Below are 18,438 nucleotides of genomic sequence, written 5' to 3' on the forward strand. Positions count from 1 at the left end.
GAACAAACCCCCCACAGCCCTAAGGCACAGCTAGGCTTTTAGCAAGATGCAGTAACACTAATGGTTGAATCCTTTTAACATTTCTAGACATTGTCTTTCCCTCCGCACAGTCAATCAGTGGTCGTTTGGGGGTGCTGGCTGGCTGATAGCTACCGTGGACCCCTTTGGGCTGCCCAGGCCATGTGAGAGCCATCCCCTCCACAAGGCTGGACCAAACATTGGATAAATGTCACAGGTGCCATCATTTGAGGGGGGGGCTGAGCATGGAGGTACCATACAGAAGTCACCTATCGTGTTGTGAACATGGTGTTTGAGACTGGTGGGTTATGTCCTGGTCTCTTCGCTGGGCTTTTATGACCCAGAGCTTTTATGACTGCTGAACTTCGTTTGGACAGAGTGACCCTCCCAACTGGACATAGCTGTCACAGATCAATGGAGTTTAAGGACTTAGGGTTGCTCTGCCCATTGCAGAAATAAAACTGAAATTTCAATTCCTTTGTTTATCCTGTTGTAACTCCATTGATTTAACTGGCACTATTTCAGTTTTACAGGGTTATAACAGGACACCCTTATCTAGGAGACAATATGAGATTAAGGCACAGATTTAAGTCAAGGCTGTTGAATTAACTGTCAATCTTTTGTAACATAAAAATGCCACATTTGGCTAAAATTTAACTACCTGTGGAAGAACCAGATGTGATGTTAATTACAGTAGTTCTCATACATCTGAACTAATGAAAAGACAGAGTTATGCTAGGGGGCTGCATAGGCTGTGTTTAAAGAGGATGGAATGACGTTTTGGCAAATGTTTTGGAAGGGTTGTAGCACCAAAGATTCAAACCCCAATTTTTCAGACATGATCTTCTGTCCCATGGCATTCAACAGAGTTGAACTTACTCAAAGGTAAGCTTCTGACTCAGTGGTAAGCTGTTGGCCAAAGCACTTGGAGAGTACTGCATCCTCAGACAGTGGGAACTGATCTGTAGAGAGTATGTGGTCACAAAGTAAAGCTCTGGAGGCATCACGCCTCCAGATTACGAGCCTAATAAGTGTTTTCACCCTTCTCTGGTCAGCCTGACAAAAATTGGATCCTTTAGATGACAGTTGTAGAGATTTTGTGATTTATTCCATCTTTTCTCCCCAGCTGTTGTTTTAACACCAGCATCCCCCAGATCTGAGCTGATTTCTCCTTCCTTCACTGAACACATACTGCGAGATGGTCTCTATATGTCTCTAGATCATCTTGTTGCACAGCGAATGCATGTTCAGTAGCAGTCCAGCCAATCAATAATTTTGCCCTCACAACTTGGAGAAGATCTCAGCTGAGTCCAAAAAAAGGGCATTTAGTGTTTTTTGGGTTGGGAATTATGCTTCTGTTCAGGATTTTCAGCTGGGAGGACTCCCTGGAGCAGCACTCACTGGCCAGAGGCACAGCTGGGGCAACCTCGGGAATCCTGACATTAGAGGCACCAAGACAGGCAGTGGGGAAAGACAGGCAGACAGAAATACTCTTTGTCAGTTCTTTTAGGCTCCCACAACTGCAACCTTGTTTGAGCTGCATCTGGACAATTAGAAACAAGGGGGAATTACTGGCCACCACTGAGGGTGGCTTTGAGCCGTTACCAAGCGGCAGGTCTCGGTGTGCCTCTGCACAGATTTTGACCTGTGGTCTGCAGGTTGCGTGAACTCCCATCACCCATGGGAAAACAGCATCTTCTTGCAAGCCCCAGACCAGTCCCGTGAGAGAAACAGTTCTGGAAGAGCTGACTGCAGTGTCATTGCTGTGGGAACACCTTCAGGAATTCAATAAAAATGGGTGTTTAACCGAATGCCAGGCAGCGGGTGGGTTAGAAGGAAGGGTGATTAATAACAAACTCTGGCTTCCGTCTTCCTGCTGGGATCTTGCTCTGCAAAGTGAAGGCAGATTAGGCATTAATCTCTTTCAGGTGCTTTCGGGCTTCTTCATGTGAGGGAGCAGGGCTAAAATAGGGCTTGTCTCACTGCTTGCAGGTCAGGCTCCTGCATACTGCTTTTGCCCATTTGCAAACACGTCGCTCCCCTGGGGCAGTTACCGCAATTGCTGGAGTGGAAGATTAGTAACAGGAATTCAGTCCTCTACTCACAAAAGCTTTGATGTATCCAGAAAAAGGAGTTAACCACGTGGGCTGCTTTTTGCAATCACTCCTCTCTCTTCTGGTTTTCCTGGAATTCCTTCTCTGTGGCTGGGGATCTTCTCCACCTCTGCCCCTACATGTATGCCTTAGATATGCAGCTGCCTTCCCTCCTGGGCTTTCTGCTTGACCATTTTCGCCCCAGTCAAGCTACTCAGCTGCCTCATTCCTCTACCACTCGTCCCCTTACTTCTGCACTCCTCCTGCACCCTCCTCCTGGTGATTCTGACCCATTACAGTATTCTAGAATGGATCTTGTCCTGCTCTTGTCCTCTGGTGCTGTAGCCGGGAGCTGCCTCCAGAGGCAGGCGGTGCTTTGCCATTTGCAGGTGCTGTTGGAATGTTTTGCAAAATGGTACAGCCCAGCAGTGTTTGCATATCACCGCTGATATCAAGTTTTGTCTCTTCAGTGTTACAAGGCAGTTGATCGTTGCAAAGACTGACTCGATGAACCGTGTAGAACCGCAAGGAGAGTAATACTGATATGATCAGAAACTGAAATGCTTTGTTTGGAAAGGCAGAGGTTTTGACTATAAACAGACTAAAATGAATACATATGTCTTCCAGTTTAAAACAGTATTGTAAGAAACCCAGAAAGCTAGCAGGGGGTGTGCTGGTCTGTGCAAGATAAATTATCTAATCTTGTTCGATCTGTCAGTCATAACAATGCAGTTGTGTAAGCCTCACTGAATGATTTAGATATTTTGAATTTAAGACTGGCCCTTGTGCTTATTCCATATTCTCAAGCACGCAAGTCTCCTGTTGGCTTTGCTCTTGAAAAGGCAAGCAGCCAAGCCATGGCACTGGAAGTAGCTGTTGAGCTCTATTGTCTGGGTTAGGGTTAATCACAGCAGCTTGCTTCTTTCAGTGCTGAATCATCAAGGGGAAAAAATGTAAGCTTGGCAGTAAAATATGTATGTGCTGCATTGTAGATTTTCAAGCTTGCCTTTGCAAATTAAAACCAGAAGCGTATATTATAGAGAGGGCTCGGAAAGCTTGAAATGGCTTTTCTCTTCAATAAGTTATTTTATCCATAATCTTAAATAGAAGCTGTGCTACTGAAAGGACTTTTGTAGCTCTGGTGGAATAGCTGGAGTACAAAAATAAACATAAAAAATTGAAAAGGCTGTTCTGGGTCAGGAAGAAAAAGGTCTCTCTGTACCAACCTGTCCACGGATGAGACTACGAGAGGAGGCGGCACTGTCTTCCTCTGAGCCCAGCGAAGCCTCTGCTCAAAAAATGGAAGAGCTTTAGGCTCTTTCAAGCACAGAAGCAGCAGCGACTGAAGCCTGCCAAGTTTATCTGGAGACCTGAGAAACTCTCCGTATATCACTGCTTGTCACTCCTCTTACAAAAAAGAGAAAGGGAGTGGCTGAACTCTTCTGGCATTGCCTGAGCTTTGACGAAACTAGGTATTGACGGGTGGGGATGGGGATTTGCTGGCCATTTCTGTGTGCAGGGACCCAGACCTGCGGGTGCAGGGCTCCGGGAGCAGAGCGTGCAGCTGCAGCTCGGGAGCTGGCCGCGGAGAGTTTCCTGCCGCCTGCTCTCCAGACAGGCAAGCTCTGGCCCAGCTACGTGCATCCACACTTATTTATATAAGTACACATACTGGAGAATTATCTTTGGCCCTTGCAGAGCCGCACCCTCCAAAACATATGCAAGCATCGGCGTTAGGAAACACAGGAAAAGTCCAAACACCACATCAGCACACATACACATTTAAAACTCGCTATAAAGCAAGGTCTGGTATAAACCAGACCTCTCTTGCTTTTATGTGTTTTAACTCCTGATAACCTGAAAGCTCAAGCTGTTTCACTCCTGGGTGTTTACAAGACAGAGCTGTGGCCGATGTACGGATCATATAGCAGCTTGCACGGGGCTGTGGTGGGGAGAGGTGTTACAGTTTGGGCAGAGCTGGCCTCTGAGATGTCAGAAGCTGCACAGATGTCTCTGGCAGAGTGAGACAGAGAGAAAACAGCACAGCATGCTGCAAAAATGTGAGCCTTAGGCCCTAGGTTTAGGACCCAGGAGGAAGGAGTCAGTTTTGCTGCTCGTCAATGAGTGAATCTTGGTAGTTCTGAGTTTGTGAGAGACATCCTGAGCCAAAAGTAGTGGAAAAGCTTTATCCTGTGTTGAAGAATCACCCCTGCTTATCACATACTGAGATGAACAACTTCAGTTGCCATAGGAAAGGTTCATATGGATTTGGGTTCCTCATCTGAAAAATAAATCTATCCTCTTCAGTCAGCGTCTTTGTTAATGAGTAATAGCCATGTTACTTTATAGACTGCATCTGCCTGTAAGTATGGTAAAAATAACAAAGTGTAGAAGCCAGGTAGCAGACAGCCTGAAACCAGAGCTGTCTTTACCTCTCCTGTGCTAACATCTACTCCTGCTCACAAAACGATTCAGTCCTCTTGTGAACCCAGCATATGACTTCGCAAAAATTTTGCAAGTCTCTTCCATCAGCTATCCATTGCTTTCCAACACCTCTCCTTCTGGCCAGCTGGGCAGAAAGAGGCATCTGCTAAATGCAGCAAGACTGCTGCTGTTCGGAGAGCCAGAGCAGGGGGAAGCAACAGCACCATGCCCAGACCCTGCCTGCTGCATTTTCCCTTTGGTTTCCTCTGCTTGTTCCAGTGTGTTGCTAGAGTACCTTTTTGTTCCAGCTGAATAAGCAAAATACTGAGACACCATTGAGAACAGGTTTGTGCCACGTATCAAACTGACCGATGGCTATAGCACTCCCGCACAGTAATAGTGGTCTGGGAGATCGTGTGTGCCTCAGTTTCATTATTTGATCAGTGCATGTCGGAGAGACAAACAAAAAGGACATTTGTAGCTTGGTCACAGAGCCAGCAGAGGGGAAATGCCTCTTACTTTTGAGGAAACGCCTCTTACTTTTGAGGAAACGTGAGCAGTTGTAGGAAGACCACTCATACTCCCCAAATGAACCCATGAAGAACTGCGCTCAGCATATATGACCCTCTAGTTTAAAATAATAGCTACAATACAGTCATTTTCTGCTGAGGAGAAAAAAAAGCATCAGATGTTTCTTTGCCAGCCTGCAAGGTAATGAAGGGGATTCATTGCTAATGACGCTGGTGATAACCAGAGATAGTGTCACTCTGCTCGTTGGAATGTGGCTGAACTCAAGCCAGTCCCCTCCACGCCAAGTTTTCCCCTCTGTGTGGACCATTTGGCTGGCTCCAAACTTGTGTCCAACGCCATCGCTCCAAGGGTGTGATGGCGTTAGGATATAAGACTATCCAGACTCAGGGAGGTAGTGACATCCAGTTTTATCAGCAGGGTTTATTGCTGGAGCTCTTACTAACGAGAGAGCACTCCTTTCTCTCTCCCAGCTAGCATTGTACAAAATGCTATTCCTTGATTATCCCCACATGTAAAACTACATGCAGTGTCTGGCTGCAATGAAGCTTTTTTAGAAATGCCTTGACCTTAATAACTAACTCACTGAGGGGGTTGTGTCTAACTAAGGGAAACACTGAAGTCCTATAACGGAAGGCACTGTTGATGAACCAGGTATTGTTTATTGCTATTAGCATAATGAACCAAGCCAGGAAAGGAGTTTGTATGGATATAATTTTTTCCAGCTTGCTGCTTACCAGCACTTGCTGGTGTTGGAGATGGGCTGTTTCTGCTAGTTCTGATCCCTCATTTATTTTATGAGGTAATGTGGATCAATGACAATTCGTAATATAGAACCAGACTCATTTCCAATTAAATGTCTCCCTCCAAGATAAAATTCCAGGGTTAATTTTGTTCTCATTATAATGATTTTGTTTTGGCTAAAGAATGATCAACTCATTAGCAACACATATGCAGATGATTACATTTAAACAAATATGCAGGGAGTAGAAGTTTAAACATTCCTTAGTAGGAAAAAAAGAAAACGTAATGATTTTGGTCTTACAAGGACAAATGCTCAATTCACTGAGCAAGAAGCTAGATGCCTGTGCCCCCAGTGAGAGTTAGAAGAAATAGCAACATAGCTAGATCCCCAATACATCACAAGGAAAGCAGACCTGTTGGTGTTTAAAAACCTTGCACATCATGGCTTAGCTCCTATGAGGCGCTGGTGAAAACAGCTTTGATACCCTGGCAGCAATATTTTTCTTTAGTTGCCAATATTGGAGAAGGGCAATAGAGAATCATTGGTTACAGGAGCAAAAGAGGCCTCTCCCGCGTCATCAAACCACATTCCTTCAAAATCAAGAGACCTTCATTTATTTGACCTAGTAAATAGAAAGCTAAGGGGATCTAATTGCTCTCTGCAAACACATGATGAAGGCATGCACCAGGGAGCGCAGAAAGCTATTTAAGCTAAAGGACAATGCTGGCACAACAACACATGGATATAAACTGGCCATGAATACTTTTAGGCAGGAAATTAAAAGGCAATTTCTAGCCATTAGAGGAGTGAGCTTTTGGAAAAGCTTTCCCATGAGAGTAGTTGGGGAGGGAAATAATTAGTTTTAAGATGTTATTAAAAGGATTATAAAATGCTGGTGCTAGAGTTAGAATGAAGTAGGATGGGGAAGAAATACATCCCCTCATATCCACCAAAGGCTTAATTGCTTTACAAGAAAGGTTTGCACAGCATTGTGCGGGACCAATAGATTTGTTAGGGGAAGATCCATAAGGCATCTTGGTACGTACGGAAGGACTCACATGGGCTTTTAGACTAAACCAGATTACTAAAGACCTACGTTTTCATTAGTGAAATTTCCTAGGCACCTAACTTACAGTTTTTAAGCATGCCTAGAAATATCGTCAAGTTGTCAGGGCTAGGCAGCTCAACGTCTGTTTCAAACACAGGCCTGATTTCTTACACAACTACACTTCAGATATATCGTCAAGTCCTCCTTTTAAAAGTGGATCAAAGACTGGCTGGTCAGTGTGCTTGTCTGGCCATGACTCCACCTGACCCCTGCAGTCTGTCCTGTCTTCTTATTAAACTCCATTTCCAACTCTTGCCTGGGTAAGGGTCTCTTTTCTTTTGTTTGTGGATGGGGGTGTATGGGGCTCCACATGCCAGTGACCGGTGTGAGACCATGGGTCAGAGGGGCTTGTTTGCCTGGGGTGCAGCAGCTGGAGGGACCTGAGTGCACGTGCCTTGTGTGCGTATGTCAGTGTGTGCAATGGCTAGCAAACACCAAGCTGGACTAGCAGTGGACAGGACAAAAGATTTGGAAGCTAGGTATTTGAGCGGCTGTGATCCTGGGCTGGATACTGAAGAGACCAGAAGGTCTTGGAGTTGGCTACTGGAGGAACCAGGAGGTCCAAGCCAGCTATTGGGAAGACCACAGTGTCTGGTGCTTGGCTACCAGTGAGACCCTAGGTCTGGGCCAGCTACCAGGGAGACCAGCATGTGCGTCAGCGCATGAGGCAACTGGGAAATCAGTGGATCCAGGGGCCAGCTACTGGGTAAACTGAGCCTAGCTACTGGGTTTCCAGTGTGTCTAAGCTGAGCTACTGGAGGGATCCACCTGTACTTCTTTTCCATCAATGGTCTTTTATCCTGATTAGCCAGAAAGGGGAACAGGATGATGCTTTCGGTGCTATGTTTGCCCGTACTGTGTTTTCTCTATGTGTATATATGTAACGTGTGCCTGGTGGGAATACGTGCTTGTCCCTGGTATGGCTGGACCCCAGGACATAGAGCTGCAGCAGCCTCTGTGGGGCTACCAGATCGGACAAATCCCAACATGAGGGAGGTACCATGGATACCTGCCCCATAATGCTTTTTTTTCCCTCTTTATTTGCAGGTCAATGCCAAACTGTACAGAAAGGTATGGTGTGACTTTGGTCGCTGTCCTTGGAGAATCTCGAAACTTTAAGTATTTCTTCATTATTTCCTGAAAGGTTTTCTAATGTTGGTGCTAGAATAGGTCTTGTTCCTAGATAGATGACCTCTTTCACATAAGGGAGGATTTTGCTGCTGTGACAATGGTATTTGTTATCAGCCAGAGACATTAGCAAGAGAAGGCAGCTCAAACATAGGCCCATTACTATAATATCCAGTACTTTTATGAAGAGACATCTCTCTATTACTGCCTTTTCACCTCTGAGTGGGTTGAAGGTATTACCGACATTTATCCTTCCTAAGACCTCTTAACCTGATTGTTTAGAATGTATTAGGTTTATAAGCATATACATGTAAGCACATTTATGGGCCTGCTTGCCTGTAAGTTAAGAGTCAGAATAACTTTTGATCTCTTTGGGCAATTTCAATCAAACTTCACAGAGGGGTTGCAGTTTCAGAGATATTAAAGTCTTACAAATTTTGTGGGGCCAAGCAAAGACGAGAGACATCTTACTGATACCTCCCCCACTAAAGAAAAAAAAATCTGTATGATATCACACCTCCTCCATGAATCCATACCAAAATGCAAGGACAGGGGAGAAAGTGATCTCACAAATACACTTTATTCAGGAATCTGAGCTTTTCCCATGTTAAACACCAGCAAATTCACACCTCAACAGGGGTTTTTCTCTCTTATGTATTCTCTGGTGTTTAATACGCTCAAACTATATTCTTAATTTAAATCAGAGAAGATTTAATTGAGTATGAGACAGCCTTTCCTTTGGAAATCAGGCTTTATTAATTTTGGTGGTTTCCAAGCTGTTTGTTCAATGACCTCCCATGTGGGCTGGTACTCCAGTGTTTTCTGGCCAGGGATTTGTCCTTTCATTGCTGTTCAGGTATTGAATTAACAAAATAAATCTTATTTTAGGAACAGTGCTTATCAATCAGATAGCCCCTGATGCCCCAGCAATTTGTCAGATAGCATTTGAATTCTGAATGACATCTACTTGCATCAAGCTGTTTGCAATCAATCTCCAGACCAAGCATACTTTCCATCATCTTTCTATAAGTGGTTTTAGACATCAAATTGCAAACTGTCTCCAGTCTATCCGTGAACAAAAAAATAAGTTCATTGAATGTGTTATTTGTGATGTTGTCTCTGAACTATTCAGTGTCAGTGAAGCAAGTTATTTTTTGTATGTTCATCTTTTCATAGCAAAATGCGTGGACATTGCCTTAAGTTCTTGTACTGATGTTGCCTATACTCAAATGATGTATCCTAATTTTCTGGATCAGAAGTCTCGAGAAGTGATTGAGTACAGCTCCGAGTACATCCTCATCAGCGTGCTGCATAACTTGCTCCAGGGAGAATGCAATCCGGACCTGAGGCTCCTGGGCTGCTCAGTGCTGGCCCCACAGTGCGAAAAGGACAAAGTTATAAAGCCCTGCAGGCATGTCTGTGAAAACCTGAAAAAAAATTGCCTCCCTGCCTTTGATGCAATAGACATGGCTTGGCCCTACTTCTTAGACTGTGACCGCTTTTTCGCTGGGGAAGAAGAGGGATGTTTTGACCCCCTGGCAAAGCTGCGAGGTAAGGAAGGAAACTCTGCTGACACATTTACTCGTCTAGGTGGGAAGGGTCTCATCTCACTCAGCTTGACATGTCTATGGCACAAAACCTCACTGCTTGTCATCTCAGCTTGTCGTCTTTATAGACGCCTGTAAGGTGTGATTCATTTTGTTCCACCTATTTTAAACACTTAATTAAACTGTGCTCAAGAAGCATCTGTTTCTCTCCCTCGTATACAAAGAGCATCAAGACAAGCAGCTCAGAACTAGATGTTGAGACTGCCAATGTGCATTTAAATAAGCCCTGCCCTGTATGATAGCTGTCCGTATATTTGAAATATTTTATTTAAAAACTGAAACTTTAATGCACTCATAAATTCATGACTACTTGACAAGCTTAACAGCTCATTAAAATAATCTCATTAATGATTGTCACAAATTTTTGTTTGGATGAAGAAGATCCAGATAGCTGAAGACAGATGAATCTCATAAAAAATGAGTTTGATTCACCACATTCAAAGGGAAAAATCTGTACATTTTGTGACTAAAATGTGCTAAGCATGCCAAAGGACAAATTATAACTTGTTGTTGCACAAAATATTTGTCTGTGTGCATATGCATTATATTGCAAACAAAATATGCCACAATTAACAGTGTAGCATGTACTACATAGATTTAAAGTTTTGATTACAGCTGTATTTTCTATAATTCTACTACTGAAAAAGGTATTTCGCAGAAAAGTGCAGGCATTCATACAATCCTCTGAGCACCATGATTTTAAACACTGTGTTACAACTTTTCTTCACAGGAGAAGTAGATGTTGAAGAAGATTTGCCTTCAGACTTGCCAGGAACTTTTATTCAGTTCAAACACCATTCATATTCCCAAATGGTGAGCACATTGAAGAAGACTGCTTCTAAGTGCTCCCATATTGCAACAACTTACAGCATAGGTCGCAGTTTTGAAGGGAAGGATCTTCTTGTGATTGAGTTTTCAACCAAGCCTGGACACCATGAACTGCGTGAGTTATATCAGTGTTGATCAGGTTGCTTGAGGGGAGTCCAGATTATCTGAGTGAAAACAGGTCCTTTTCATGGGATATCACTTAAACTGTAAAAAATATTGATTCAAATACGTTTCTCCTCCTATGTTTTCCTGAATTACAGTGATAGCTGATGATCCACTATAGCAGTTGCAGTCTGGTTGCAATTTCCTAACTTTATTGACCTCCATTTATGACCACGGTTGACATTCCTTGTTCCTATATGTATGACGGAGTACTTGGTTGCAGTGATATGGCTATTATTTATTTGTGCCACCATTGTACCCAGCGTACAAAGAAGTTGGGATAGTTTTCTGTTACTGACCTGCCTTCTCCATCATCTACCACTTTCTCAGTCTCCTTTTATTTATCGCTGTACCATCAAACCCTACACACTTCCTACAAGTAATGCCTGTCCCTAGTCTAAACATACTCCTTCACATCCTAAAATACATGCAACTTGTGAGAAGGCCTCAGATATAGAAGGACATTGACATCAAAAAAGGGCAATGCAACACAGAAAACAATCCTCCTGACCAGAGATTCAGGTCAGTGCAATACCTGTCAGCATAACAGGTGAGACATACCAGGAATTTATGTTATCAGAGCACCTGAACACCTTTAGGATATGAGTCCTCGCAACTTTTCTGCAAAGGGGAACAGTGCTGATCTCTATTTTGTAGATTCATCACTGAGACAGCAAGGGCCAGATTTTTAAATGTTCTAAATTCTTCAAAATGTAGATCATTTTCTTGGGGAGTATTAGGTAGTATTTTCCAGTTACCAGCTCCCTGCTCAAATATAGTACCTGGCTGAATCCGGTGGACTGGTCTGGCCATTGCTGCATACCAAGAGTCTCAGATTGCTTCTGATCAGACCAGCTCCAGCATCAAAGCAGCCTCAGTGGTGCAGCACAGCTGAACTACTCCTGACTTAATACTTTATTGAGATTATCATCTCAGGTCAAGCTACTGTGTCCTCTGTGTGCTATGCTGCAGGGGAGTCAGAGAAGACGGTGAAGACTGGTGTTAGCTTTGTTTACTCCTGGCCATGCTGCCTTGTATGGTATAGAGGTGCTTTGAGGTGCCTTTAAACTTGGTCAGGATCCCAGTAGACATCTTTAACAGAGCAAAGGTCTACATTACTATTTCCTGGCCTATCACCCTTCCTCTCTTGTCTAAAGAAAAGAAATTGCAGGTGTCTTTTCAAGCTGATACTCCATTTGCCAGGAAAACACAAAGCCTATGAATTAGGCTTTTCAATTAAAACTGTGATACAGCATGATAAAAGATGGTAGTTTAACATGTTATCTAGCATTTCCTTCTAAATCTGCTGCTTCATGCTGCTCAGGATAACATGAAAGAGGGTGGAAATAGCTCTAGAGTTGGAGATTTTGCCAGCCTGAGCAAGCTGGCATAATAGCTGTGTGCCAGCCCTCTCCTCCAGTGTCTGGTGCTCGAGGCTGGCCAGGATCAAAGACAAAGATGAAAGGATAGATGGGAAAGGGTGTCTCCAACGTGCATCTATTTTCTACTTTCCATTAGTCTCTGAAGAAGGATGGAAACTGAGAATAACTGCGGGTAACTGTGAAGTTATATGTTTCTAATAGTCTTATTCCAAGGCTATTTAGCCTAAAAGCCACTTTTTATGCACGACCTAATTTCTGTTCCAAATAGAGGGGTAATATATTACACATCTGCAGGTTGTTTCTAGGATCTGTGACAATATAAGACATTGAAGCTGCCCAAGGTAAGTGAGAGTGCCAGGGGTGTATTTTGTTCCTTGCCAGCCATGGCTTGACATTTTTGTTGCAGCATTCTTTGTTCACAATTAATGATGGGTCCAGCAAAAGCTCAGAGCAACAATTGCCTCTTACTTAAGTATGGACTTACTTGATTTCACACTATTCAAATTGTCGCTGAACTGACTTGTAATGGAGAGAAATTCACCTGGAACTGGTGTGCTATTTACAGGAACATATGCATCAAATTAGTGTAAATAAAACTTTCTGACTCATCAGTAAGCTATTTGGGTTACTCTGCTTTTGGAAGCCATCCAGGTATAATCAAATTAAAGCCTCTCGTTACTTCATATTCCACAGTCAAGCCAGAATTTAAGTACATTGGCAATATGCATGGAAATGAAGTTGTGGGGAAAGAACTGCTAATATACCTCGCACAGTATCTGTGTTCGGAGTATCTTCTCGGGAACCCTCGCATCCAGACCTTGATTAATAATACCAGAATTCATCTCCTACCTTCACTCAACCCTGATGGGTATGAACTGGCTGCAGAAGAGGTAAAAGACTTTTTATAAGGAAATGTTCAGGGCTTTATGTTTCTAAAATTCCCCATGGGAAGGGACAAACTGGGAGGGAATGTCACATATGGGAGGGAATGTTAATAATCAGCAGCCAGAATCCCAGGCTGGTTTGGCAGTAGGTTGCTTTCCAAAGATGATGTGAACAGAGCTAAGAGGAAATCAGAGCCATGTTTGTCATTTTTGCTGCCTGCATGCAATGACGTGGGCATGACTTACTTTTTCACACATTTAGCCCTCTCTGCTATCAGTTCTCGAACAAAATGCCCACTGACTCACTGTAATGACTGTTAAATTATTTTATAAGTAAATGTAGTTTAATACTGTGGAATAGATGGTCTTCCTCTTTTAAAAGAGCAGTTATAATAAAATGTGAATATTTTCTGTACTGTCATGCTTTCATAATGGATGGCAATTTTCAGAGATCAGCTGGTGTCTGAAGGAGACCTGTGAAAGCAAGTCTTCTATTTTATGTTACCTGACCTTCTTCTTTTCATCTCACTTTTATCACTAGCACCATTAGCCTAAAAATAAGGCCTTTCTTCTGTGTTTGCTCATGTGCTGAGCTCTGTCTGTTTTATGAGTCTGGGGTTATTGCATTCTCCCTGATCCTGTCTCACAGCGTCAGCTGTATTTTCTTTTTCTCCCCCTCTAACCCACTGTGCATGCTGCTCTGTGCTGAGTAAGAAGCTGCTGTGTTCCTCTCATGAGTCACATCACTGGTGAGTGAAATGCTTCCTGCATGCTAGTTAGTGCGTTAGTGTTCATGGGGATAAAAAATGATTAATGTGTGGTTTTTTAACAGGACAGACATCTTCAGTTCACTTCTTTTAAAACTTCCCCTTGATTAAAATGGCATTTTAAACAATTTGCACAAAGTGTTATTTTGAGACAGAAAGTAATTCTGAGTTTGGCTTCTATGTTACAAATTAGGGAGCTGGTTACAATGGATGGGTCATTGGACGACAGACAGCTCAGAACTTGGACCTGAACAGAAATTTCCCTGATTTGACGTCTGAGGCTTACAGCAGAGCTGGGATTCGTGGGGCCCGCCTTGACCACATCCCCATTCCACAATCCTACTGGTGGGGTAAGGTATGAATTACAGATTTTATAAATCACGTATACTACAGAACAATTCAGGAATTAAGAAACTGAGATTGCCTGGTCTGACGTTATTCTCTGGCAATCAGATTTTATAAGTAGGTCTAAACTGGACAGGCTCAGAATTGGCATGAAAATTCATGGTGTAGGTCTGGCCAAAGAGGCAGGTGTCACAAATCATTGGGAAAATTTGCGGATAATTTGGATTTTTCTATTTTAGACTAAGACTAATGACTGTTAGGAGAGGGTCACAAGGGTGTAATGATTCATTATTAGTGATTTAAACTGTGGTAGCATGTTAAAGACTTAATGGATTTGGCTCTCATTACACTAAGCTCTGCACAGGTTTGATGCAATAGCAGTTTCTGTCTTGGAGAACATACAAAGGCTTCATGTGAAGTTGTATGGCATCAACTTCCACAAAAAGGATATTTATAAGTGACTGTAACCAGCTGGAGCAATGGAAACAGCCTGTCAAGCTGCAGTGGTACTGGAAGGGAGAGTTGCTGCTGCCTCCAGTCCCAGGGAGCAGGATGGAGGCAGCGCTGCAGGGCCTGGCACTCATCACCACTAAGCTTCGTGTTACGTGATGTCCAGGAATGCAAAGCTCAGTCCTACCTGTGCCACTGGCAGCCCAGCAGCCCCTAACACTAGCAACTTGCAATGGAACTTAGTTCCCCTTGGAAGAAGAAACACAGGAAGCCAAATCAGTAGTTCTGATGTTGGGAGCTCTGTTTTTCTGCTGCTTTTAAACTCATTTTATTCTAATTCAATTTTTATAGCTAGCACAAAGCCTCAGACGGGTGGGGAACAGGGTTGTTTCAGCAGCTGGTGTATTAGCAGAAGATTTGAGAGACCATATGTCAGTTTTCTACTCTGCTGCAGGTGATCTCATATGAGGCCAGGTCTAGCTCCCAAAGGCATCTCTGATGCTGCCCCAGGGTTTTGAAACCCCATTTCACAGTAGTGAAATCTGGATAAAAGCACCTCACTTCCTCAGGATAAGGTACACATGAGGATGCAAAGCTGTGAGAAGCTCAGTAATGCACACTGTATTAGACCATTGATTTTTGACATAACTAAGCTCAAGAAGTTTATTCTGTTTTATGCATGTTATCATACAGATCCCAGCTCATGTCACTAGATTGCAACATGAGTATAAGGTCACAAGCTTAATAGTTTCCAACTTTTAACTGAATAATGACAGATAACAGTGAGCTGGTAAATGCAAGTAGAGTACAGAGCCTCAGACGGGAAAGAAGGGTTGAGAGCATGTGGAGAAGAGTCTAAGGTCCAATGAAAACAGCTGGAACAAAAGGGGATTTTAGGAGAAAAGTCTAGAGCGATAATAGTTTTGATTCACTCCGCTTGTGTATAGTAGTTTTCATAGCTGTGCATCTGAGAACCATGTATAGATATCAAACTGAAACTTTTCTTCAACAAATGAATGGTGTATGAATGAATACGGAGAATCTTGGGAGCAGGATTAGGCTCAGCCTTGCAGATACCTGGCTTGACACCACATTGTTTGCAGAGGGGACCTGCGCACTGCAGGTGTGAGCTCTGAGCTGGATGCACTACAGAGTCTTACCTGGTCTCCCAGCAGGTTTGCTTTCCCACGTAGGACTGAGTCTTGGAGCCATCCCTGTTCTCTTTTTAGGAAACCCCCTTCCCCATCCTCTAAAGATGGGACTTCAGCTGGGGGTGCCTGTGTTTCACAGCAATTCTTTGAAGATGGCTCATTTTAGTTCAGTATCTGTCATCCTGTTCCCATAGAGCAAAAGCTTTTGTAACATTAAGTACTGTTTACTCAGAAGAACGTGCTACATCAAAAATATATAATAAGACAAGTCATTACAAACATATATATATATATGTTTCTAGCTTACTGGGCGTCACTGTGCTATTTCAGACCCTCTTGCAGAGCCCATCTCTCTTGCTAACAGCTTCTCACTGGGTTCCTGATTTGAGAGCGAGTGTTGGCTTGCTCTTAACCTTGTCAAGGTTGGCCAATCCACGCAATTGCAGGTCTGTTATCTGCCAGGCTTTTTGACCCACATCGATGTATGTGCTTTCCTGGGGGAGATGCTTACAGGGAGATATTTCCTGTCTTAGGAACACGAACTCACAGCCACTTACTTCTGTTCCTGCCAAGCACTGCCACCAGCCTGTCCACAGATATAGCTGATGAGCCAAATTGTGTCTGCAACATCTCGCTTACCAGACAAGAGTCCTTTCTTTGCATGGGTCTCTGCAGAATCTCTAGTGAGGGTGCCAGTCTCCTGGGAGCTCTTTCATGGGCTGTGTTGTCCCCTGAGCTATGTGTAGACAGGCTACAGGAGCGCCTGGCATGCCTAAAAAAGTAATTCAAAATGCCTTTGGTTTTCTGCGGAGGTATCCAGGAAGGCTGCTTTTGCCCTTTCAGCCTGGATGTAGTGGCCACGCAGCAGACTTTGAGGCATGAAGGAAAGGATGAAGATCTCCCTCCAGCCGTGGGCTCGCTTGGTGTCTGCATCCAGAGGTGCAGGGCTGAAGGCCCAAGCACCACTGAGGAAGGACAAACATGGCTTTGACCCCTCTTTGTGCCAGTGCCTGGTGCAAGCTGTGAGATTGCCTCACACTGCGCAGCCCAGAGTCCCCGTAACTCTCTGGATTTTGTGGCTCTAATGTCCCCGCTCCCTCCCCGAGTACTGCTTCTGCCCTGGCCCTTCTGATGGTCTTTGGGATGGTCGGTGGTAGACAGCCACTCGCAGAAGTCATTTTTACAACCATGTATTTAGCTTTCTTAGATGCTGCGTAACATCATAACAGTTTATAGAGGGCTGGATGGAGACAGCCTAACACTTCTCCCACAGTTCCCCCCACCGCTGCGGCCAGCTCTGCCCCAGCTGCAGGGTGCTGGTCACCCCGGGGTGTCTGTCACCACAGACGGGGGACCAGGAAGCCTTTGGCACACAACCACCCTCCGTCTGAGCTCTGCCTCAGTGGGTGCAGACCCGGGGCTATAAATACATCCCTTTTCCTGCAAACCTTTTCTTGTTCTTGAAGGAGAAATTGAAATAAGGTGGTGGTCCAGTGATTCATTCCTCAGGGAACCTCTAGATGCTCTCCTGACCTCAAAGTGGGTCCTGACCTAAACAACACCCGAAGCATCTCCAAATCCATATGCTTTGCAGAACAAATGTGGGAACCAATTTGCCCGTGACCTGGATGGCACCACAAAAACCTCCTCGCCGGCTGCAGTTTCACGTGGTTCAGAAACCTGGCATGAAGCGGTCTCACAGCCTCGTGTCCCTCTCCTCTGCTGGTGGTATCACAGGACAGCCAAACCAGCTGTCCCATAATGAGCTTCAATTTTGTCAGGCAGATGAACCCGTGGCTCTTACAGTAGTTGGCTTTGTGCATGCAAAAGCATTAGATTGGATGTTTCAACACCAGCCTCTCAGCTTTCATTTACTTAATAGTGTTTATTACCTTCCTTATTAAAGCAGTTATCTGAGTATTGCAGGGTGTTGTATAAAGATCAGAAAATGGAAAGTGAGCTCCCAGCCAATCCCATAGACTCAGGAGAGCTCTTGCCTCTCCGTAACCCTTGCTGTACGGTGTGTTTTGTTCCCCACTATTATGAATTATTTTAATAAGTGGTCTGAGGGCTCAGACTGAGAGGCTGCAGGCTTCATCTGAAATGAAGTCAGTTAAATTGGCTTGATTCAAACAGAATTTAGAAGTATGTGCCAGTGAAGGCTGGCATAGTCTTTGGGAAAATGAGTCTGGTTGCTTCTAAAAGGGAAAAAAGAAATCTTTGAAAGCCATGGAGACAGTGACTAATTGCAGTATAATCGACAGAAATGAGATTCAGGTTTAAAAAGGGTAGTGGCCATTCCCTGTACTTATGCAGAAATAATTCAGCTGTTTTCTAATTGTGCCTCAAATTGTTCTTGTGAGATGGATGCTTTAAAATTGATCTCCTCTGACGAAAAAGCAAGAGCCCTGGTGAAAAAAAAAAAATCAAAGCCCACAAAACCCACATTAAAGGAGAAGTCTATGAATAGTCAAAGGCCAGAGTGACACAGATAGCTCATCTGGTGGAGCTGAACCAGGATGTACACATTTCAAAGCCTTAATCACTGTACATGATGTCACTGAAATGCTATTAGGATAAAAATAGTGACATTGAAACTCCTGATTTTCCACAACTTCACTTCAATAAGACGTTGGCTCTGTGGCACAGCAGTGTCTCGTGGCTTATGCAGGTAACTAGCAAGCGAGTTGGCTAATCAGGGGGAGGGACTGAATTTAGGAGCTCTCTGAATAAAACTGTGCATTTCACCCTTGCCCACTCAGTTGCAGAAGCAACTTAAAAATCTTTTTATCGAGGCCCAAGACTGCTGTTTGGAAGC

The 18,438-nt window shown here is 43.9% G+C and overlaps 1 protein-coding gene across 1 annotated transcript in view; it reads left to right on the forward strand.

Annotated features, from left to right (window-relative positions):
* Positions 1 to 18,438, forward strand: part of CPZ (carboxypeptidase Z) — a 36,181-nt gene that overhangs the window by 4,588 nt on the left and 13,155 nt on the right. The window contains exons 2-6 of the mRNA XM_069794599.1: positions 7,964 to 7,987; positions 9,221 to 9,595; positions 10,382 to 10,594; positions 12,717 to 12,913; positions 13,868 to 14,029. Coding sequence (XP_069650700.1) covers positions 7,964 to 7,987; positions 9,221 to 9,595; positions 10,382 to 10,594; positions 12,717 to 12,913; positions 13,868 to 14,029 — 971 coding nt within the window. The remainder of the gene's footprint in view (positions 1 to 7,963; positions 7,988 to 9,220; positions 9,596 to 10,381; positions 10,595 to 12,716; positions 12,914 to 13,867; positions 14,030 to 18,438) is intronic.

This window comes from Haliaeetus albicilla, chromosome 1 (genome assembly GCF_947461875.1).
Source record: "Haliaeetus albicilla chromosome 1, bHalAlb1.1, whole genome shotgun sequence".
In the NCBI taxonomy this organism is placed as follows: Eukaryota; Metazoa; Chordata; class Aves; order Accipitriformes; family Accipitridae; genus Haliaeetus; species Haliaeetus albicilla.